The 22,513-nt window shown below is 46.9% G+C and overlaps 6 protein-coding genes across 6 annotated transcripts; 2 read left to right on the forward strand and 4 right to left on the reverse strand.

Annotated features, from left to right (window-relative positions):
- Nucleotides 1–714: 714 nt before the first annotated feature.
- Nucleotides 715–1,587, forward strand: GLAREA_09868 (uncharacterized protein; the record flags this gene model as incomplete). Its single annotated transcript, XM_008086464.1, has 1 exon — nt 715–1,587. One exon carries the CDS (start codon nt 715–717, stop codon nt 1,585–1,587), a length of 873 nt encoding a protein of 290 aa, XP_008084655.1.
- A 1,766-nt stretch (nt 1,588–3,353) lies between these two features.
- GLAREA_09869 (uncharacterized protein) lies at nt 3,354–4,795 on the reverse strand (the record flags this gene model as incomplete). The annotated part of the gene is made up of 2 exons (XM_008086465.1): nt 3,354–4,455; nt 4,626–4,795. 2 exons carry the CDS (start codon nt 4,793–4,795, stop codon nt 3,354–3,356), a joined length of 1,272 nt encoding a protein of 423 aa, XP_008084656.1.
- A 657-nt stretch (nt 4,796–5,452) lies between these two features.
- GLAREA_09870 (DNA ligase/mRNA capping enzyme, catalytic) lies at nt 5,453–6,833 on the reverse strand (the record flags this gene model as incomplete). Its single annotated transcript, XM_008086466.1, has 3 exons — nt 5,453–6,193; nt 6,242–6,602; nt 6,652–6,833. The coding sequence occupies 3 exons, from the start codon at nt 6,831–6,833 to the stop codon at nt 5,453–5,455; spliced, it is 1,284 nt and encodes a 427-aa protein (XP_008084657.1).
- Nucleotides 6,834–14,191: 7,358 nt separating this feature from the next.
- Nucleotides 14,192–15,231, forward strand: GLAREA_09871 (uncharacterized protein; the record flags this gene model as incomplete). The annotated part of the gene is made up of 2 exons (XM_008086467.1): nt 14,192–15,113; nt 15,164–15,231. The coding sequence occupies 2 exons, from the start codon at nt 14,192–14,194 to the stop codon at nt 15,229–15,231; spliced, it is 990 nt and encodes a 329-aa protein (XP_008084658.1).
- Nucleotides 15,232–15,567: 336 nt separating this feature from the next.
- On the reverse strand, nt 15,568–16,979 carry GLAREA_09872 (uncharacterized protein; the record flags this gene model as incomplete). The annotated part of the gene is made up of 3 exons (XM_008086468.1): nt 15,568–15,755; nt 15,802–16,857; nt 16,913–16,979. 3 exons carry the CDS (start codon nt 16,977–16,979, stop codon nt 15,568–15,570), a joined length of 1,311 nt encoding a protein of 436 aa, XP_008084659.1.
- A 558-nt stretch (nt 16,980–17,537) lies between these two features.
- On the reverse strand, nt 17,538–22,005 carry GLAREA_09873 (P-loop containing nucleoside triphosphate hydrolase; the record flags this gene model as incomplete). The annotated part of the gene is made up of 4 exons (XM_008086469.1): nt 17,538–17,897; nt 17,953–19,998; nt 20,046–20,398; nt 20,451–22,005. The coding sequence occupies 4 exons, from the start codon at nt 22,003–22,005 to the stop codon at nt 17,538–17,540; spliced, it is 4,314 nt and encodes a 1,437-aa protein (XP_008084660.1).
- Between the last annotated feature and the right edge of the window lie 508 nt (nt 22,006–22,513).

Here is a 22,513-nt window from a genome sequence, read left to right on the forward strand (position 1 = left end):
TGCCATATTTTTGATGCTGTAAATATGATCAATAATGTCTGAATGATTTAAGGGACTTGATTGTAAGATTATTGATAGAAGAAGAAAACCAGAAGTATATGTGAACAGACATATCTCCTGAAAAAGAAGCTCTCAAAGAATGGCTAGGCAGCAGTGACAAATTAAGCGAGAGGAAACAGCCCCAAAAATCAGCCCTATGAAACTTGGAAGTCAGCCCCACCCGCAAACAGATTCAACCACAGCCTCATTTGTTTCGTTCTTCCCCGTTTGCACAAAGTTTCTGACATCGTCACTCCTGATTCCATACGTATCAAGCCGTAAACCAGACAAACCTCACACCGCTTCAACGCCACTGCGGACATCTGCAGCATGGCACTGCCCTATCAACCCCTCACAACACCAACCGAAATCAGAGTCCTACTTCTCCAACCATCCAGCACCGGCTCCGATATAGCACGCCGAGTTACGCACGGTGAACTAAGTGAGCTTCAATATGAGGCTGTCTCATACGAATGGGGGCTTGCCTCGGCTGAAGATCCGGTCATCAAAATCGACGGCCATGATGTGTGTATCCGCCACAATCTCTATTTAGCGCTTCAGCAATTCAGATATCCGGACAGGGAAAGAATCCTATGGATCGATGCGATATGTATCAATTAGAGCGATAATGAAGAGAAAAGTCAACAGGTACAGCTCATGGGGAGGATATATAGTATGGCACAGCTAGTTTTGGTGTGGCTGGGTAGCGAGGATAAACATACACCATTGGCATACGCTGGATTTAGTCGGATTTCGTCTCTGGTTTCAGGTGAAAGCTCTGAAATGCTCCCAAAAGTGAAAGCTGGCGACGAAATATATGTAGATTTATTCTACCGGGAGTATCTACTTGAGGGCACAGAACGTACAGTCAAATTGAAGGGAGAGCTGTCACTGCAGGAGACCGAGGCGATGGGCCAGCTGATGGAAAAATCTTATTGGTATCGCGCATGGATTGTACAGGAGTTCTGCCTTGCCTCTACAGCAGCTTTCCATTGTGGAGAATTTTGCATTTCTTCGGAAGTTATGGTAAGGACATGCAAAGTACTTGCGGATTCAACAATTGGGGACCATGAACGCCAAGGATCTGAAGTTATTCGCAATTTTACCCAGAAGCAGGGGGTAGAGGTTCTTTATTTGATCACGTTGAGGTCTTATGCTTTTTATCCATCCAATCTGTTGTTGTATCTCAACATCTGTAACATGTCTCTTTGTACCGAGCCCAGAGATTATATGTACGCTTTTGTAGGGCTGGATCCTACATGTGGTATTGCCATAAATTATGACATCAGCCTCGAAAATTTACTCGACGAGGTTAGAAAAATGGAAATAAGAGAGCAGGAAAGTTTACTAAGGCGAAGGCATCTCGGTTATGACAGCAGAGACCTCAGAAGAAATATGCTAGGTGAACAAAAGCCAGTCGAGGAAGCCTTGCGAAGTCTAAGAATGAGGCTGGACTATCATATTGACAAATCAGTCAGAGGTTTTCGAAATTGGATAACTAGCAGGAAAGTTATAAGAAAAATTGAGAAAACGACTACGACATCGTGACAAGGGAAATTTCACGGAATGTGTTTGCAACGATAAACATGCTCTGAAAAAAAGTATAGGAACCGTAATCGAGGTTCATTAGCTTCAACACTTTCCACAAGATCCCACAGGGGGTGCACGGATTCGTTTCTCGCTTATTAAGCACAACTTCATGAATTTGAGGCTATCTACAGATCAAATAATTAAATATATTCACAACGCTACTAGATATCGCTCTTAATTATCTTGTCAGGACGCTCTACAAGTTAGTTTATCCTGTCAGGTATTTCACGGATCCTTTTGCGCACCTCCTCGAGCGTTATCTTACTATATTCGTCCTAAATCACAGCCTTGTATTCCTCTATCGTATTCCAGATTCTTTGTCGAACTCGAGCCTTTAAGATATTCTAAACAGGCTCCTAACAGTTGACATCTAGCGACAGGGGAGGATAGTCAATTATCTCGACGTTTGTAGCTATTTTAAGCTTGTCCTGTAGAGTTTTAGGACGGTAAGGGAGGGTGTAGCCATAACTTCGATTATTATCCTCTAATAAGACGAATTAGTGCTCTTTCCCTTCTAAATCAAAGCGCCGGCGTAGCCCGTATACGGCTTCGAGTAGCCTAGGCAAAATCTTCTTAGTATAGTACTTTCCGGTTATCGAGTTACCCTTCGGCTTAACCTCTTTCGGGTGTAGAGCTAAAGCGTTCTAGGCTACGATTTCTTTGCTATATTACTCTTCGCTTTTATACTTTAAACGCCTAGGCTTCCTAGGACGCTTCGGCTATTTAATATAAGGTTCCTCGTCGTAGTAGAAGGTTAATTCCGGCGCTAGCGTATACTAATTTGCCTACCCGGAAACGTAGAAAACGTTACCTATCTTTTTGCCCGCCATTTATATATTATCCGGGTCAAATCTTGTTCCTTCTTCCCGGAGGATAAAACTAGCTTACTATTAACCTAGATCGAGGTGCGCCTCGTCCGAAAAGACCTACTATTAGAAGGTGTTCTCGACCGTCTTGCCTTAATACTTTTGGCCGTGTTTCCGACGATTATCGACGTGATATACTTAAACGAACTATTTATATAGGCCATCTTGTAGCGCCGAGCATTCTTTATATAGTCTACTATCTTGTTTCGTAGCTAGCGTGGCTTGACGGGTAAGTTGTGGAATTTAATTTAAGCCTCGTAGGTCTAGTTTCGGACAGGGTTTCGCGACGGCGATAAAAGTATCTCAACGGTCTCTTTTTTAATAGATAAAGGCATTCCGAGCCTTATAGAAAGCTTCCGTGTACGCCTAGTACCTAGGGAGCCTAGCTTTTCGACCTTTTTGAGCTAATTCTAGCCTGTTCGTAAAGTAATACCAAAAGGGGCACAAATCGTAGCCATCGTTTGCGTCGCGTAATTATCTTCGAAGGATTAAAAGAATCGACTCCTTATTCTTATAGTAGTAACTTTCACAGGAATAGGTCTATCTAGCGTCGTAAGACGCATCTATGAGCGTATTGTGGTCGGCATCTTAATTAATGAAGTTATTAAGTTGATTATCGTGATTCCTGAGAATTAGAAGTTGTGCTTAGATAAGCGAGAAACGAATCCGTGCACCCCCTGTGTCCTTTCAACAAGCCGGGGCGCACCTTCCCGCGGAGAGAAAATACATATCATTAAAGTAGATTCAACAAATCTGTTATATTCAATGAACAAGCATCGTAATTCAGTCACATATTTTGTCAGGCCGGGTATGGTTAAGTGCGAAGTTAAATTAATTTAAAGAATTCGAACGCCATCCTCAGAGATTATAAACCAGCCCCTGGTTCGCTCCAACAGCTCCCTTACACAGCCTGTCCCACCCCCCTTCAAGCCCATCCCCACCTTTCACCCCCTCTCCCCACACCAACTTCATACCAAGGCATACATTCTCGCGATCTCTGCTCCATTCATTCCACAATCTATCCGACTCCTCAAAATAATGCTTCCCAGCCTCCGTAGCAAGAATCGAATCCCTAATCGTCGAAGTATTAACCTGAATCTTCGAAAGCTTCTTAAACGCGGCCTGAGATTCCGCAAGCTCGGTCGAGCTATACACTTTCTGCTCAGAGCCGACCTGAAGAATCACGACTCGAGAACCCATGAGAGTAGGATGAGAGTAAAGGGTGTCGGCGAGCATTTCAAGCACGCCGTCTCTTGCTCCGAAATCGAAGATGACGATTTTCTCGGCTTTGAGATCGGTGAGCCAGTTCGAAGAGATGGTATTTTCGAGATCAGTATAGCTTACTGATTTTTGAGGGAAGCCCAGTCTCATCGTTTCGGCGGCGTTGGAGATAGCATCGGGAATGGAGGAGACTTGCAAGAGTCCTAATGGTCCGGTACCATTCGCTCGCTTGCTCAAATGCCATGCAAATGATCTCCCAGTCTTGCTACTTGCACTCAAGCTAATCACCAGAGCAGATGTGAGATTGGCATCATCTTTGCTCCACGCGTCACCCATGCCAAGTGGGTGTATTGGAATTTGAGATTGACTCGGAGCTGGGAAGACGTATTGGCTTAAGAGATGACCCGTTTGCCAGACTGGAAAGAACAGCGATCGCCATGCTAATTCATCGGCTGAGGGAAGTGGTTCAGAGACAACATGGTACCGATTGTAGACGGTCATCAACTTTGCTCGATGAGGTGATGTTTCGGTGAAATAACCCTTTTGCATCCATGGTTCAAGTTTTAAGTCGATTAGTGCAGCTGATGTTGGCCAGAAGCCGTAGAGTGTCGAGTTTATGGCAAGTTCTGGGATGTTTGACTTGGTGATGGTTGCAAATCCCCAGGCTGGAACGATACCCCAATCGTTGGTATCGTTGTAAGGCTCGGGAAGGGATGAAGGGACAGGGTAAGTGTTCCACCTTTGGAGAGATATTAGTCAGTTTCCATGTACACGTCAAACTCTTTTGAAGTCATTTGTTGTAAGGCCGCAGAAGGAAGGTCAAGAGTTTCTTCTTAAGAGCATCCGAGTGGCTTTCGACACTTACAATCTCACAAAGTAAATAGTATCATAATGAAAAATACAACTCACCAACCAAGGAAACTCCCTCCTCTCGCATAACTCAAATTATTCGACGTCAAACTAATCAACTTTGTCTTGACCCTAACAGAATTGCTGCCTAGCTCACCCAGACCTTCATTCTCTAGTGTGATAGTCGTATGCACACTATTATCCTTCTTGGATATGACATGAACATCCATTTCAACAGTAATTCGGATATAGGAATGAAATACTATGTTAAAGATGTGTCAACCTGACAATGAATGGGGGAAGTCTGAAGATTTACGTGAAGTATGCAGTGAGAGCTTGGCGTCGGAGTTAAAAATTCCGCAAAGAGTTTCTGGATAATAAGAGCTTTAGATCTTCAAACGTGACGCGTACAAGATAACCGTTAGAAATACGGGGACCAATGGTTCATCCAGCGTTGACATTGTTGCTGATATCCCACTGTAGGTCAAATGCAGCTATGCGGCGCGGGATACTCCACCACAGAGATATAAACTTACAGCCAAAGAGATGCTGCTCAGGTCTGTGATATGAGGGTGTAAATTTTTGTTTATAATTGTAATCCGTAACATTACCCTAAATGTGCGTCAATCGAAAAGCGCCAGCACGCCCGAAATATCCAGCCAAGCTAGCCATACCATATCCATCTAGACAAAAAGTTGTACGACGCCGTTAAGTAATAACCAACGCCCGTAAATATCACCAAATTCCTGTGTGTTACCGTACCGCAAGTCCCGGAATTGGGATGCCCTGAGTAGCCTAGCCAGCCACAAACGCCAGTTGAGATCAGTAATAAGGACACACTGTAATGTAGTTGAGACGCCATACGCGCATGAACGGACGGCAGTCAGTCAAAGTTTCTTTTCCGCAGGAGGCCCGGGACTTGGTCTCGCAGCTCCTTGCTCATCTGCTTTCCTCTTTACACCCACACCCATTGGTGTGTTGGTAATTGCTCCTGTCGAGGTTGCACGTACTTTCTCTCTCTCCTTTGCCATTCGTCTTTTCCATTCCTCTCGGATCCTCGGAGCAGCTTCGGCGAGATCTTTCTTTGTGACTCGATCTTCAATACTCTCGATCACGCTTTGCACTGTACTCCTATGATTTGCATTCTCCTTATCGTCTCTGAACCTCATGTAGCGCCATTGTTTCTTGTCATCCTTATAGCATTCCACAATGCGGTCTTGTAATGGGTGACCTTGTGATTTCAGCATCTCCCATTCTCCCTCGGCAAGAACCAACTCTCCACCCCAGCTATCCTCACGACCATCTCCTTCAAATATGAAGAGATTGCAAGTTGGCTGACTGTCATAGTCATAATATGGCTCTGTGATACCCTCCGCCCTGTCCTGCTCATCCGGTTGAATTAACTTAAAATCAAGTCTCAGTCGAAAATCAATACTGTTCTCATTTTCAGGCTTCCATTTGAGGATGTGTGGATCAGTCCCATGTTTGTATTCGCTTGTCCGGCAAGTGAAGATCAGACCGTCATTACCGTGGGCAAGGTTTGGAAGAACTTGATTGAACATCATGTCAATCGCGTAACCAAGCTGCATTGATTTCATTTCCATGATGAAGTGAAGAAATTGCTTCTCCTGTGATTCCGTTAGCGTATTGCCCACAGCAAAGCAGATACCACTTACCGAAGGGAAGTCTTGGAGAAGCTGTAAATATGGATCCATTACGCGCTCCTTGAAGTAAGCTAATCGCTTGTCAAGCGTTCTGTTCATCAGGCTGTTTCCATCAAGCACCATACAATCGAACACCAAATATTTGGCTTGAGTACCGCCTCCGGGCACTTTATCCATGACCAACTCCCCATCAATGATCGTGTTTATATGGTATCCAGCGGTATTTTTTGGTATAGGAAAATGTAACTTCTCGAATGGCACGTACCAGAAGTCGTTCTTTCGATCGATCAGAAAGTGTGCTTCGCGGCCGCCAGGGTCTTCGGTGAGGTAAAGGAGGTATCGCATGCCATCCGACTTTTCGCAGACATAGTAGCTAGTCAAAAGTAAGCCAGGAATACATCGCATATCAAATACAAACTTACTCTTCCCTTGTGAGTTCTTCGAGATGTTTTCTGGCAAAGCTCACAGGTTGAGCACCTGGAAAACGTAGATTCTTTTGATCCAATAGTGTTGCAACCGCTTTCCGCACATTGTACAGATCATTCCCCTCGAATTTAGTGCCCGGTACCTCAAGGTTCGTGAGAGGACTAGGAATGACGGCCATGTTGTAGATATTTCGCAAGCTTCAAGGCAAACGCGCCGCAGAGAATCTTGCGGGTATCCCACGCTTCGACAGGAGCTTTGTTTTCCTCAAGATAGCCTCGATGTTTTCCAATACCAGTACGGTGCGTCTGCCTAGATGTCGAATGCTACCCACAATAAAGCGTTGGATGCGATGCGTTTGTATCCAGGGAGGATGAAGAGTTAGGACGGTCTCGCGACAAAGGATTCGAAGAGATATTCGGGGGTATATTTGGACGTCTACGATACACGGACATCTATACTATCCATGCTGCTCGCTACGCAGCTTCACTGTTAAGTCATTTCGTGTTGGTGGTTGCGGCGCAAAGCTTCTGAAGATCAGAGTTGACTTTAGCACGAAAGTTCGCGATTCATCTATGTGTCACGTGCGCCAAACGTCACCTTTTTAGTCGCAAGTATTTGCAGAATTTTAACAAAAGATGTGACAGTTGTTCAACGCTTGAAAAATCTTTTGCAGACAGGTCCGATCTTCCGATTGTTTATGTATGAGCAGGAAGGTAGTTGGAGTGCAAATCTTGCTTGCGACTATTTAAGAAAGTACAATATTCAAGTGGGGTAACTTCGAAGATGGCTGCAATTGTGCATCGTGCTACCCTTCATTTGGGTCTAGCTTCTACGAGTTAAATATACGAAGCGTTGGCGTAGATGCACTACGACTCTCAATCAGGAATTTGCGCCGGCGTGCCTGGCATAATCTAGAGCTCCCATTGAAAACTTTGGCTTCAACATTTCATGATACATCACGGTATGCATCACCTCTCGTTCACTTGACAACCTTCTCACCAAGCCCATTGTAAAGTCAAAAGACTTTATCAATGCTACATCTCCTCTGCTGCACTCTTATGGCGATACTCGCATGTCTATTCCAGAATCTCAAGGCGATATCATGACGTCTCCAAAGGTAGCATGCGCAGGCTTTACAAACACTGAGAGACACTTCAGAGGTTTAACAAGATTACTCGGTCACTCAATTAAATCAGCCAAATAATACTATTTCGCAAATGTTTTCTTTTCTACATTGTATTCTATTCACTGAGAAGACTGACTTCAACGGACTATATATTTCAGGAACGAAATCTCTTACCCAGCTGCGTACGAGCTTCCGAGCCACGACAATGGTCAAATTCCTATGTGATCTTGCTATTGCTCAGGAGTTTTTCCTCTTCTCTTTGTGTTTGCACATGTCAAATCGCAGTAGAATGCAATCTTGGGGGAAAGGGGCTTTACCGAAGTCCATATGAAGATTCAGTGTCCCACAGTATCTGATCGCTCAAGCTACATCATTAGGCTACTACATGACTGACAGGATAGATTGCTGATAACACTACAGGCCATGCCTCATGCTAGCATCATTCAATCTGCGACTCTTGTTGTCCTCTTGGGCAGAATGCTCAGGTTCCACAAAGATCGAAGTCATGCGACAGAATTCACTGCTAAGCCGAAGCCGCTCCTGTCTTACAGCTCTTTATGAAGTCTAATTTTGGAGTCCATGAAAAGCTATTTTAACAATAGTGCTGTGGATTCTCTGGGATCTACGTTGTAAGTTGCATACCTTGTCACCATTTGAACTGCGGATCTAAAAGCGGAAGATAGCGGAGAAAGTCGGCATCATGTGCAAGACATATTGAGAAAAGATGGATGGCGAGCGCTAAAAGGGATGAGCGGATCACCATTCTCGAAACCTCCACTCGCTGTGCTGTACTGTACTCTCTTTTATGATCCAGGGCTCTCAAGAATAAGCTTCTTCGCTTCCTCCAAAGCATCACAATGACACCATCTCACAGAGGAAAAACGTCGACCTCACTGCATTCTACGGTGATGTACATTCAATCTGTCACAAACTTGCAGAATTCTGCTCGTGATGGGGCAGTCGGAGACGTTGAAAATGATATGATCAAGACACGGAGCAGAAATCAAACGTCGACACTTTAGCCATCACGCACCGCCATGGAAGACCAACACTCCGCAATGTCCATAACAGCAAAGAAATGATAGGCTCATCCTCTTGCCGAATGGCTTGATCTAGGTGGCTGTCTCCAAGCTAAGGACATTAAGATTGACGGTTACGGAGCCTTGGTCAGCTTACGGATTGATTGGAGAACCAGCACATTCGAGACAAACGTCTCCAACCTGCGAGCTTGTAAAATCTGCTTCCCAATCATCACCCCGATAGGTGTCGCAGACCATCACGAAGCCTTCCAATGCCGATGGCGTTGGAAGGCTCTCCACTCCCATCTTCACCAACAAACTTCCTAGTTCCACAACATTCCCACTTCGTTGCATTTTCCCGGACCACGCCATTCAGAAAGCCATTTTTCATCACAAACGGGATGGAGCGAATGAAGTTGCGCTCTTCTTCACCGAGTGGTGAGGTTCATCCAATAGATGTCCTGTCTGCTTCTTCATCGGCCGCGTATCGTCAGGGAACGGTATCGACGGCATCCACAATGTTGATTTCTACCCAATGTGATGTATGGTCATTAAAGAACGAAGAAAACTGCCTCACTTCTCATACTTCACATTTCACCTCTCAGAATCACATTTTTAATATCACATACAATCCAGACGAGTTAGACGCTTGTGCAACCATCGCATTTCTCAAACGCAAACACTCCCAAAGCACCACCTCATCAGCAACCTACTCTGCATCTCATGAAACACCACAGACCGTCAGCCCCTTCTAATCCTCAACACTCCCACTCCACCAACAGCGTGCAAGCTGCAAAGCACCAGAAGCAGTCCAGGTGACACAAAGAACCATACAACACAACAAGCGAGTAGCCCCTCCACCAACACCGCATTTGCACTTCCAAGCCACCCAACAAGAAAGCCGTCCATTGCGTGTTGAACCAATAAACCCAAAAATAAGATACAAGCTTAAGTCCTTCCCCGTACTCCACAGTATCCGTGCCTTGTCTTAGCATGGAGAAAACGCTCCTAGAATCAGATAGCCGCTCGCATCGTAATCCTTCCAAGATAAACCCAAAAGTCCAAACTCAAACCTAAATCCAAATCTTAATTAAAAGAACGAACGCGCCTCAACGGTCCCGCATCGCCCCCCTATTCCTCGCAGGGCGCTTCAACACCCTGACCACACAAACAAACACCAACGCATTCCAGTAGCGTCGTGAGAGCAGTAAAGAAGGGTTGCGAAATCACCCGGCAGGGTACGCACGCGGCGCTAACCGTGAATGTGAAGACGAGAATCTAGGCGCTGTGATCGAACCAGACTGTCGGGTTTGCATGTCTCTGATGGTGATATGGCTTGATGGGGGGCCTTTTGTCCGGGGGGTGGTGCGGCCGACGGAGATGGAGGGATTGAGTTTTGAGTTTGATGTTTGAATTTGAAATTGGATTCGATTCTGGTTTTAAATACGGGCTTTTTCATATCTAGAGAAGATAGTTTACAAGAAGATATCAGGATATCAAGGTCCGGATATCAAATCCGTAATGTCTAGCATCACCCACGTTCCAGAACTTCCCAGAATTCCAACCCACCACATTCCACAACACCACGATCCCACGCACACCACGCGTTCCGATATCGCGCTCCATGCCCAAACTAAAACATGATGCAGTGCCATCCGACAACACAGCGTACCAATCCTTCGGTAAATTCAGTATCAGCAAGTGACAATGAAGAAGTATCAACAAGTACTCATTATTCCTCGGCTTTGTGCTAGAAGGAGGAAGAGCTTCGGCATATCCACTATTCTCAGCGGCAAAATATGCCGAAGATGCCTGGAGAAAGGGGATGGAGGAAAGGGGGTGGCAATAGAGAAAAGATGTCTGAAGAATGGGATGTGTCTTGGATGATCAGGAGAGCTTGGGACGAAACCATGCGATGGTGAGACAGGAATCGGATGGTGGGTTTGAGTTGGGGTATGGAGTTCTAGATTCTGGTGATTGTTGATGGTTCAGTGATGGGATTTTGGCTGGTGATGAGTTGAGTAGTTCAACTGTGATGAAGGGAAATAGCGACTAATTCCTCGTCGGACAGCTAAGACTGTAACTCGCTATAGACTTAAATTTTCCAGATCAGCAGTCAGAATGTCCCGTTGAGATAGTTGTACCACGAGCGGCGAATGAGAAGTGGACTCTGCACCATGCGATGATGGCAAGCAGCGATCACTTTTGCCTCTACAAATTAGTCTGTCGCTCCCCACAGATGTTTGGCCTCAGAACACTGAGAGTCTTTAGTCTAGACAGCTGTGTCACGGACTTCAAGTCCAATTGTCCAGTAAGACTGGAGCGGTGGATTGAGTAGTACGTGCAGAACTGTCAAGTTGGAGCAGCGACTGGATAGCTGCAACTGCAGCACGCTGAAGTTCTCGATCTCCACGTTCCTGAGTGGATTGGAGCACTGAAAGTTCAGTAGGCTCTTGATCCCAACTCCGGTGGAGTTCGTCAGTAATGGAGTGAGAGTATCCTATCACCATACCCCTCACTGGCTCACTCTGCTGTCCTACCTTCATCACAGGCTCTCTCACCACCCCGTCCACAAAAGGCTACTCCCCCCAACCCACCGTGTCATCACATGCCTCCCCAACATCATGGCGCAAACCCCTCACATTCTATATCTCTTGCCTACAGAAAAATGTCTAACAATCATTCGATCGATACAGAATTCAATGCTAGTCTAGAACGATGGCGTTGAAGAAATAAAATGGGCTGATTGTAAGTCATTGCATTACTGAAGAATCCCTTGTTGAAATTAGGATTGAGAAAGGGAAAAAGAGAAGAGATAGGAGAGAGCGATACGGCGGCTAAAGGAAAATCCTAGACACGGTAAGGCACTACCTACAAGGCACACGGTAGGAGGCCTCCGTGAACTCCTCCGCAAAGTAACCCTCAAGGCTCTCGAAGCTCCAGGCCCTTCTAAACTCTCAGCGCCTTCCGATTCCGTAAACCCTCGACACTCACTCACTCACATCTCTCCACCATCTCTCTTTCTCCGTCCAAACCCTCCGATCCCCTTCATCACCTCGTCCGTCATCATGCCTTGCCCTGCCCTGCACCACCAGCGCTTAACCCTCTCCAATATCCCCACCCATTCATACAATCCTCCAAGATTGATCCTCCAAGAATGCGCCCAAAAACACGGCGGAACCATTCTCTCGGTACACTAACCCAAACCTCCACCTTCACATTCCAGTCCACGTATTACCAGACAAGCAGAGGCAAAGGAATGTTGGATATGCCGCTGCTTTGTATGGTTCCCACTCATTGATCCATATCTAGGTAAATGCTCAAGGAGTTCGATTCAATAAACATAAGCACATATTCGCAAACCCCACAAATTGGTACTCGGCGTCCCTCACCCCCCTCGTCTATTTTAAGCTTACAAAAGTACCTACACACAGAAACGCTGTACAACCAGTGCGTCTTCCTGCTTGAACACAACGTGGTGGAATGCAGCATTAAAACATTAAATATATTGCACAAGGCAGCGTAGAGTCGGTAGAGCATACACCACACAATTAACCACCACGCTCACCCAACCCAAAGCTTCGTAGGTACATCCTTCGGTACGGGTAAATTGGACCGCCGCGATGTTGGTTACTCCGCCGTCCGGATCTTGGGGTAAAAAAGGTAAATTGAGCTAGATCACGGGTCCAGGAACCAGAAACGGCCGTAAGAGTGATATATGTCGCGGCAAGCGCGCGAAAGGTGGGATATATGTGATGATGTATGTATCGTATGTCAAGAACCGGGAGGTGAGTAAGCCGCATGTATTGGGAAACATTTTTCTCTGGACGATGAACAACTGCCATGTCACTGTTGAAGAACAAGTGGGGAACGATGTTTGACCAGCCGCTGCCGTCGTGCGAGCCGAACAAATCTTCATAAAACTCCCTTACGTGCTTGATCGATTTGTTTTGCCTCGCTTCGGGCGCCTCATCTACTCGAAACGGGTGCGTTTCTGCAATGACGAAGGAGCGAATCTGGGGGGACCACGCATGTCGAGACGTTGGGCCAGGGTTTTTTGGACCGAATCAATTCGCGACGAGATTGTCATAGGTGTATTCTGCAGCTCGCACCCTTCTCATTGGTCTGAGACGGAGGAAATGGCTGCTTTGGGCGTATCAAGTGACTGTTATCTCCTGCGGGAACGACACGATTGTACCATTAAAAAAATGATTTGCCCCCCCCAAGGAAATGGCACGCTGTGCTTTGACGTGAAATGGTAACCTGAGTGCGCTGGCGGAAGGGGTTTAGGAATAAAGGAGCGCGTTGTACGCATTAAGCGACCCAGCTGTTTGGTTGAGGCGTGCCTGGCTGAATGCATCCTTGTATGTGCGTCTGAGTCTGAATTGACAGGTGAGTTTGTGACACTATGGCGATGGCTGGAGGGAGGGAGGGAGATACGAGCGGGAGAGAGCTTTGCTGAAGCTGAGAGCAATCATTTTGACGTGACGATGTCGTAGGGACGGAGGGTCTTGCAGTATATATTCATAGAGGTGTAGATTAAGCGAGTGTTTCGTTTCGCCAGACCATGAATCCTCGGTCGGCCGCCTACTGAAGAAGGAAGAAAGTCGTTGCCGCCTGGCATGGGCGAGAAGGAGGAGACGCAGAAACCAGGCCAATGGAAAGGGGCTCGCTAATGGGTAGCGAAAGCGAAAGGTTTGTCGAATTTTATGCCTCGGGGCAGGGTGGCACAAACTTCTTCGGGCCGCCGCTCGACAGCTTCTACGGACCGTCCCAAGTGACAAAAAGATACTTCTGGTACTTGGTAGCCGGGTATCGAATCAGCCGGCACGCTCCTGCCTCTTGCAGCAACCAACAAGATTACACCTGTTGTGCTGACAGACCGAATCAACTGAGGGGCCATGGAAACGTCCAAGATCCGTAATTCGCCCAGGCTACTGGATCACAATAACCAACAGCACCCTGAGATAAAGCTTTCCATTCCCACTGGATATGCACGCCCGTGACAGCCAATCGTTCGTGCTGGCGCTCCAACTCGGCTCCGTCCTGCTGGAGATTTCTTGGGCTGAGCAGACTGGCTTAGGCGTAGAAGGTGTGTCTCGAAAAGTCAAACTCCACATTCCTTGCCGAACGCTTCTTTTCCCGGTCTGCTGCATTTTCATAGTAGTCGTACAGCAGCATTAGTCGCCCAGTTAAGCCCAACGTGTTGCTTACAAGGATCCAGTGATGTTGGTATTCGACTCTTCATATATAGCACACGGCAACGATCCTTCGTGCTATGCAAAGAGCGATATATCGTTGATAACCATCAAACAACTACCTATTGTCTGATTTTCAATATCTTGTCCTTATTAAACGCTTTCGAGTTATCTTTTTGTCATCATCGGAGTGATGGGAATCGCGAATGTGGAAGATCAACAGAAGAAACAGAGCCTTTTACCCGATAGCTTGCACATATACTTGATCATAGCGCCACAACCCGAACAAGGCAACCCTATGGCAATTTCAAGTCTGCTGAACCCATCAGACGACGAAGATGATGCGGAATCATTGAGAAGCGAACCTGATTCCGTGGAAAGGTCTATGAACAACCTCGACATCTCTAGAAGACATAGTCAACCCCACTATGAGAATCGTAGTTTCTCCGACAATCGACTTGCACTGCCGCTGCGGCCTATTAACCCACGAGGAGGGTCGTACAATCGAAGAGGCAGCTATGAAGACTGCTCCCGGCGACGATATGCAGCTTCTACTGGCTTGAATCGGTTTTCATCATCACATTATCGCGGCCGCCATGGACCTCAGCGCCATCATTCACGACAAAGCTCAGCACCACCATCTTCTTCTTCACGCCATCCAGCCGACAGAGTCAACAAGACGCCACATTCTAACAAGGCGTATACCAGTGAGCAAGTTCACTTCATCAGATACACCAAAGAAGATTTGGGCGTTCCGTGGAAAGGCCATCCAGCTCGGTTCCGTCGATTCTGGGAAGACCACCGTGAATCGGATCAGTGCTTCTCTTCGCGCTATTACCGTTGTAACATCAGACCGCGACATGTCAACTGGGTGCCCATTCTTGTTGATGGAAGACCTGTATTGGATCCAGCTCCAGTCCGAGGAAGATCAACTCCTGAAGGCAAGGCCATGGACTTCCCATATACACTTATTGAGTTATCTCCACATCGAGCGTTGGAGTATAGCTGGGTCAGTCTTGCAGATAAGGCCAGGGCCATGGATATTCTCAGACAGGATGAGATCAGGGATGCGATGATAGAGAATGGAACGTTCGTTGATCCGGATCCCAAGAATAGTGAGTCTCTTTCCTTCTGACAATCGTGATTGATGGCTGACGGATCCTAGAAAAATGGCGTTGGCGCAGAATGATTCGCCTCATGGAGGCAGATGGTCTCCTTCCTGGAGGGTGCTAGGTGTTGAGTTTGCCAGGGCTTTTAGGCCCAAAGTTTTGTTTCGGCGTACATGGTTTAGGTTTTGGTATACGGTTAGGCTGGAGTTAGGAGTAGGCGTTCAAGGTTGTGTCGAAATGGGAAAGGATATCGTCTTCACATCATCGTTGTCGGGTTTCTCCCGTTCTATATATATGGTATCCAATAACAGAGGAATCAGTTGACTGGCGGCAGGTGCTTTTGAAACTCGAAGCAGCAAAGAAAAACAATGCTTCTGAAAGTGTATGTCTCATGGTCGCAATCGAAGAAAGTTCTGTATATTATGTGATATGTTAAATCGACAAGTCAGCTACGTCCTTATTAGATTTCATCATCCTCCTCCCCATCTGACATGTCACTTTGCTTGAGCCAAGCTGGTTTCTCGTCACCGCTAAAGGTCGCATCGTCTTCATCAAATGCATCGTGTCGGTAGGAATATGGATTACGATCAAACTCATCATCTGAATCGACCTCGTCGTCAGGATAGTCTGCGCTGTAGTGGTTTTCGGCTGAATACCGTTAGCAAGAGCAACACGATCCGCAAATTAATCTTACCATTTTCATCCTCATCCTCGTCTTCGTCATCTTCGTCGCTATCCTGCTCTTCTAGATAAAATTCATCAATATCCGGCTGAGACTCCAAAATCAACAATCCGAAGTTCTTTGGACTGCCAGAACATTGTAGAGTGCCCGCCGGCATGCGAACGTATGTGTCAATAATATACTCAGAATCATCTCCCATATCCTCATCACCACTAGACCAGTCATCCATGTCCATAGCATCGATGGCATTCATCTTGGCAGCCTCTTCAGGATGTCGTTCTGCATACCGAAGTGCTGGCTTCTTTGGCTTGAACTTGGACGGGGTGCTTTGCCGCAGCGGCGAAGAAATTTGCTTGTCACGACCAGATTGGAATTTATTAGCTTGTTCAATGTTCCGTCCAATCTCTTGAAGAGTATACGCCTGCATTTCCGCAGCCAATACTTCAGAGTTAACATCCCATGGCATTATTGTACCATTGGGTAGGCGAATATTTTGAAGTTGCGCTGGTTTTGGAGAGAGCTTGGGTGTGGTCGGATCAGTTGCCGGAGAACCTTTAATTCTAGAAGAAAGACCTGGTTTCTTTCGAGGACGTGGTGTCTCAACCGGACTCTCTTCAGGTACATCAGAAGCAACTTCCTTAGTTCCCACTACCTCCTTTGTACCCAATGGCAATTTTCGAGCCTTCCGCTCCATGAATGTTAGGCTGTTTGTCGCACCGCGTTTCCTGCCCTTCCCCAACTCAAGAGGATTCTGCATAGACTTTCGTGACATGTGAAACCGGCGAGGGTTTCCAGCGGTCAAATCTTCCATCTCTACTTCGGGTACTGGAGCATTCGCGCTTTTCTCAGTGCCCGCAATCTCACTTGACCCTTCTCCCTGTGTGACGACGCCTTCATTATTGGAAGCCGCATTGGAGCTTTGTATCGATCGATGAATAGGTTTGATCTGCCTACCGGCTTGAGGTTGGCTTTGAATAGCGGGGGAGGCTCCTTCAGTGATGGGTGTAGGTTGTCGCGAGAAGACGAAGTTGCCGGTGCGTTGTCTCTTTCCAGTGAGCTCATGCACACCTATTCAATTGTTAGCCCAGCTCAGCAGTCTCATCGCCTATTGAAGAGTACTAACGCAGAAAATCGACAGGCTCATCGGTGCGCCTTCTCTTGACCTGTACAGTGGTCGGAGGTTGAGACATGATAGCAGGGTTAAAAGATTGCTACTCTTCTAGATAATGTGCACTTTAGCTGTATCGACTATTACGGGAAGATGGCGAAAGAAACGGTATTCCTGGCAAGATTGTGTGACAGATCGTCGTAGTTTGCGGATCGTGGAGGAGGATGACAATATAATTTATTTAGAGACGCGATGACCACCTACGTGGGGCATCTAGATTGCGCGGGATGATTCACAACATGATGGGGTGGGCCCACTTTTACCCGACCATCAACCTCCTCCCCATTGTCATAATTCTGGCAAATTGAAAGTATATAAATATTACATGATTTGTTCGTAATACAGGATTCCTCAAATCTATATAATTATCTAGAACTATATAAGAAATCCTACTCCCTAAACAAGGCCGGGTGTAGTATAATGTTTAAATCTTATCATATTAATTATCCTCTCTATATTTTTACTCATCTACGCCGAGTCGAGCAATCTATCCCAATCTATTCCTGGTATCACCCAAACGCCACGCCACCTAAACAAAAGAAAACCCTAATAATTACAAACAGCTGAACCCAAGCACAGTCTACTCAGCAGTCTTACTCCTCTTAGTCCTCAATTTCATGAGCAAATAAACCATCGCATAACTGCTAAACACGAAGAGCACGACGATACCCGCATCTCTCCAGCCGTAATAGTATTCTGGCAGGTTCAGGGTAGAAAGGTAGTCGGCACCGGTTCTGTATTGGCATACGCGGCAGCCTTCTAGGGCATCTGGGTTGGTAAGGTTGGTTCGCGCACCCATGCCTTGCATGTAGTCTGTGAGGTATTCGCCGCAAGTTTGGCTGTTGGGAGGGTTGAAGATGGCGAATTCGCTTTCGGTGCAGCGGACGGGTTCATCGTAGGTGGTGAAGACGAGGAGGGAACCCATGAGGTAATTGAATGGCTAGGAATTATGTTAATCATCTATTCTGTTGATTGAAAATGGACAAGGGACTTACATCAAGCCAATAGAGCCAGTAGCGCCAGAACGCAGTGATCTGGGCATAAGGAACAAGGACACCACAGAAAGAGACGAGAGTACCGATGAGCAAAGGGTTGACGAGGGACGCAAAGACAGCGTTAGGTGCGTAGGCGGCAACGAATTGACCGATACCGGTGTACATAAATTCATAGCAGAGCATGACGAAGAAGACGGCACCGGCTTTGTTAGAATCGGTGGAGAAACCGACAGTATAGTACCAGCAGACGAAGTAGAGGACGGCGCAGACGCAGAGGTAAGGAAGCTCGGAGACGATAAGACCTGTTACGAAAGCAACCCAGGAGTACATCTTCGATTTCTTTTCACGAGCCTCGTAAATATCACGGCGGTCGATGAAGAGGGGTTGAAGTTGGGCGATAACTCCAGGAGCGACGAAAATGAAATTGAAGACGGTAAAGAGACGGAGTTGAAGATCGCCGACACTGTTGCCGATGTTCCAGAATGTAAAGCCGTTGAAAAGGGCTGAACCAATATGTAATGCGTTCTTGTTATTGATGTAATCTGTGTTTCGCCAAATCGAAGTATTCATGCGACGAGTGACGAGCTTAATCTGTGTCCACATTGGTGTTGCAAATTCGAAGCCATCATCAACAGTGCCAGGTTCCTTGGATGCAGCTTCATCGATGATGCTGTCAAGCTCCTTGATGGTATGTTCGTGTTCCGGAGACTCGAGCCAGACCTTATTCCAATCTTTGCCTTGAGATAGTGTTCCAGAAACTACATCGATCATGTGCTCGGCGGGGTTGGATTCTTTTGGACAGGCTGCATCGTAACGAGCAAAGTATTCATTGAGAGTCGAGGCATTCTCGCCGATATCACCAAAGTAGACAGTTTTGCCTCCCTTAGCTAAAAGAAGAAGGGTATCGAACTGAAGGAAAAGTTGGGCAGAAGGTTGATGGATAGTAACGAGGACAGCTTGACCGACATCTGCGAGTTTTCGTAAGAATCTCACGATGTTAAAGGCAGCTTGACCATCAAGACCAGAGGTAGGTTCGTCCAAGAAGATCAGAATACTTGGCTTAGAGACAAGTTCCACACCGATAGTCAAGCGCTTGCGCTGTTCGACAGAAAGACCAGCGCCGACTGTACCGATAAGAGTATTTTCAATGTCGTGTAGTTCCAGAAGATCAACAATGGTATCAACGTACTGAAGCTTTTCGGCATCAGGTGTCTCTCTGGATTGACGGAGGAGTGCTGAGAACTCAAGGGCTTCTCGAACAGTCGCAAGAGGCTCGTGGACATCGAGTTGTTCACAATAACCAGCAGATCTTTGGAAACTGATATTGAGAGGGCGACCATCGACAAGAATTGATCCTTTGATAGTACCGTCTGTCTTGCGCTGGGCGAGAACATCAAGGAGGGTGGTTTTACCCGCGCCAGAAGATCCCATGAGAGCACCGAGTTGACCAGGCTTTACCCATCCCTGGACGTTATCGAGAAGAACGCGATCACCAGAAGGTGTCTTGACTGTGTATGTGAGGTTTTTCCAGGTAAATACAGAAGTGTTACGGATCAATTGCTCCTTTGTCGCCAAGGTCTCGGATGAAGACTGTCTCCCTGGTTTGTCGCTGGGCTTTGGAGTCACCTTTTCGCCGGTGGTCTGAGATTCTTCATCGTTTGCGAGATGCTTCTTGTTCTTTGACGCCTTTTCCCTTGGAATCAAGAGTGCGCTCGTCTTACCAGCTGATTCTTTCCAGTTGGTGGTGAAGTAGATAGTCATGCCGACATACAACACCCACCAGGCCCAGAGGATTCCAAAGTTGCGCCACAAGTGAGAGTGGGAGTAGGAAAGGGATGAGAGGTATTGATCTCCAGTGACCACAGTCGCGCCAGGAAGTGCTCCACCGACAGCGGTACAAGCTTGATAAGCAGAGTCGAGGTATCCTGGTCCATTAGGGACGAGGTTCGTGGCGATACAAGGAATGAGGGTATTGTGGAACTCGTTTGCCATTAATGCTTCGAAACCGTACGCCATCGGATTGATCCAGAAGATCCAAACAAACCACTACGATAATGTTAGCGATGGTATAGACTGTAGGGGGAGAAACTTACAGGATGCATTTGAGGCTTTCGAATCATATAACCAGTGTAAATGATCGCAGCAGCAATGATGAAACCAGAGACCTTACTGGCATCATCGAAAGTACCGAAGCCAGCACCGATCGCGCGAAAGAGAGCCGTCATGACCATCGCAGCGGCGAAAACAAAGATCCAGAAGGTGAAAAAGGAGCCAGCATCTTGCTTCAGCCCAACCATAAAGTATAGGACGAGTGAGAAGTGAGAAACTTGAAAGAGTAATACAGGTATATCCGCTGCGATCTGTGCGAGACAAAAAGCGGCAGGGTGATAGAAGGCGAATTGCTTGTGTTTTGCGAGTACAGGACGACCGGAGAAGGAATCAGTGACTATCATAATATTAGTAAACACTATATAATCAGCCAGATGCGGGTCACATACCTTCAGACATTGCAAGAAGAGAGTTGAACAGAAGAGCCAAGAAGAGAGCACCGGATTTGACGAAAAGACCAGCAGAGTTGTTGGGAGCATTGTAGAACAGAGAGCCAGCAATGAGAGCCTGGGCGAGTGTCGAGGCCTGCTTGATGATAAACGTAGCCTTGTCACCCCAGATAATCTGGTACTGACGAATAACACAATTTTTGATCTGGGTTGTAAAGCTGACCGTTAAAGGCGACTTCTTTGGCAGGCTCTTATGCTTATCGTGCGTAACACTTTCCTTGAACTCTTCCGTGAAAGCTTTTGCTTCATCGGTATGAGGATAGTCGTATTCCCGCTCCATCTCAGTCTTGATGCTAGATTTCAGGTACGCAGCACGCAGATCCTCGGACGTTCGTGGAAAGGAATCTTCGCACCCGTCGCGAATCTTTCTCTCCGATGGAACAGTGACACCTGTCAAGTAATCCGCTACATTGGCTCCGTCTGTGCAGTGGAATCCAACCTCCTCCATGAATGGGCGTGCCTGCTTTAATGGACCATAGAAGATCTGCTTTCCCTCGTCGAGAACAAGCGTCTTATCGAAGAGGTTGTAGATACCGTTACCGGCTTGGTATAGCGTGACGATAGACGCCAGACCAAATATATCGGTGAGTGCACGAACAGCTTTGGTGTATTCGAGCGCAGTGCTAGCATCTAGACCACGTGTGCTGTTGTCCCAGCAAACGACACTTCCACGAGTGGCCATAGTCTCAATAATGGAAACTCTCTTACGCTCACCCCCAGAGACTCCTCGTACGTATTCGTCTCCGACTTTTGTATCGTGTGTGTGAGAGATGCCCATGGACCGCAGGAGGAAGTCACGGCTAGCCTGCTGGAACTCTTCTGGTGATTTAATATTCGAAGGAAGGTGGAATGGAACCTTCATCCTCGTGGCGAAATCGATTGTCTCGCCGACTGTGAGCGTAGGGAAGAAAATCTCTTCTTCTGTGTTCATGACAATTTGTCCTCGGAATTGTTTGGCCTGTTCGGAATCCATCGAGCCCCAGTGCACGTCTCCTGTGACTTCAGCATACCCATTCCTCCGGTTGGCGAGGATCTTGAGAAGTGTCGTACATCCAGAGCCAGGTCTTCCCAAAACGAGCAACATCTCTCCAGGCTTGACGCATCCATGACTGTTATCGATGATGGTCTTTAATGGATCCTTGCTTTTCTTCTCTCTAATTCCGTTTAGAATGTTGAATTGCGACCCAACGTTCTCGTTAATAGCCGCATCGGCTCCAACTCCTTTCACCGTCAGATTGTTCCACGTTACACCCAGTCTTCGACCTTTGACTTGATCTTTCTCATGCTGATCCCGAATACCTTGCAACTCTGGCATCATTTTCCAGTCTTGCGTTGTGATCCCTGGGGCCTCATCCTCCGAATCATCATACGCCCTGCTCTTCTTCCTCTCTGAGAAGCCGGATGCATTACTGAGAATTTTTGTGAGGAAACCCTCAGATGGCTGAGAGCGATGTGGTGTGATTGACTCGAAGCCCTCAGGCTCGTGAGAAGCCATGGTTCTGGTCGATCGGTCCAATGGCAGGGTGGATGTCGATTGGCGATTGTTGACTTTACGAGACAGCTTCGAACCTACTGATGAGAATCAAAACAACAAACTCAACGGAGGGAGGCGTCTCAATGTATAATAAAGGGTGATGTCGCCCAAGCACTCGAGTCGTACGGAGTAAACAGAAAATAAACGTGGACGGATCTGCAGGGTTCTCAAGACTAGGCGTTAGTTGCTTGAGATGGAAGAATGATAGACTCCAAATCGGGGGGCGGTACGGGCCCGAGAACGTGGAAGACTTCCAGACCGGTCCAGAGTTGCTCCTTGGACCACTTGTAATGTCGAATTTGATGTTAGAGCCTGGTGTAGTGGATGTCGTGGATCCTAGTCGAGTGAGATTATCTTCGCCATGTTCGCATCTTCGCACTGTGCGATTTACCGAACTGATTTCTGCGTCGATAACTCGCGACAACAAAGGCCTTGCTGCAAAGCGTACTTAGATGACGAAATGGGGCTG

Source organism: Glarea lozoyensis (assembly GCF_000409485.1).
Source record: "Glarea lozoyensis ATCC 20868 chromosome Unknown GLAREA4, whole genome shotgun sequence".
Lineage (NCBI taxonomy): Eukaryota > Fungi > Ascomycota > Leotiomycetes > Helotiales > Helotiaceae > Glarea > Glarea lozoyensis.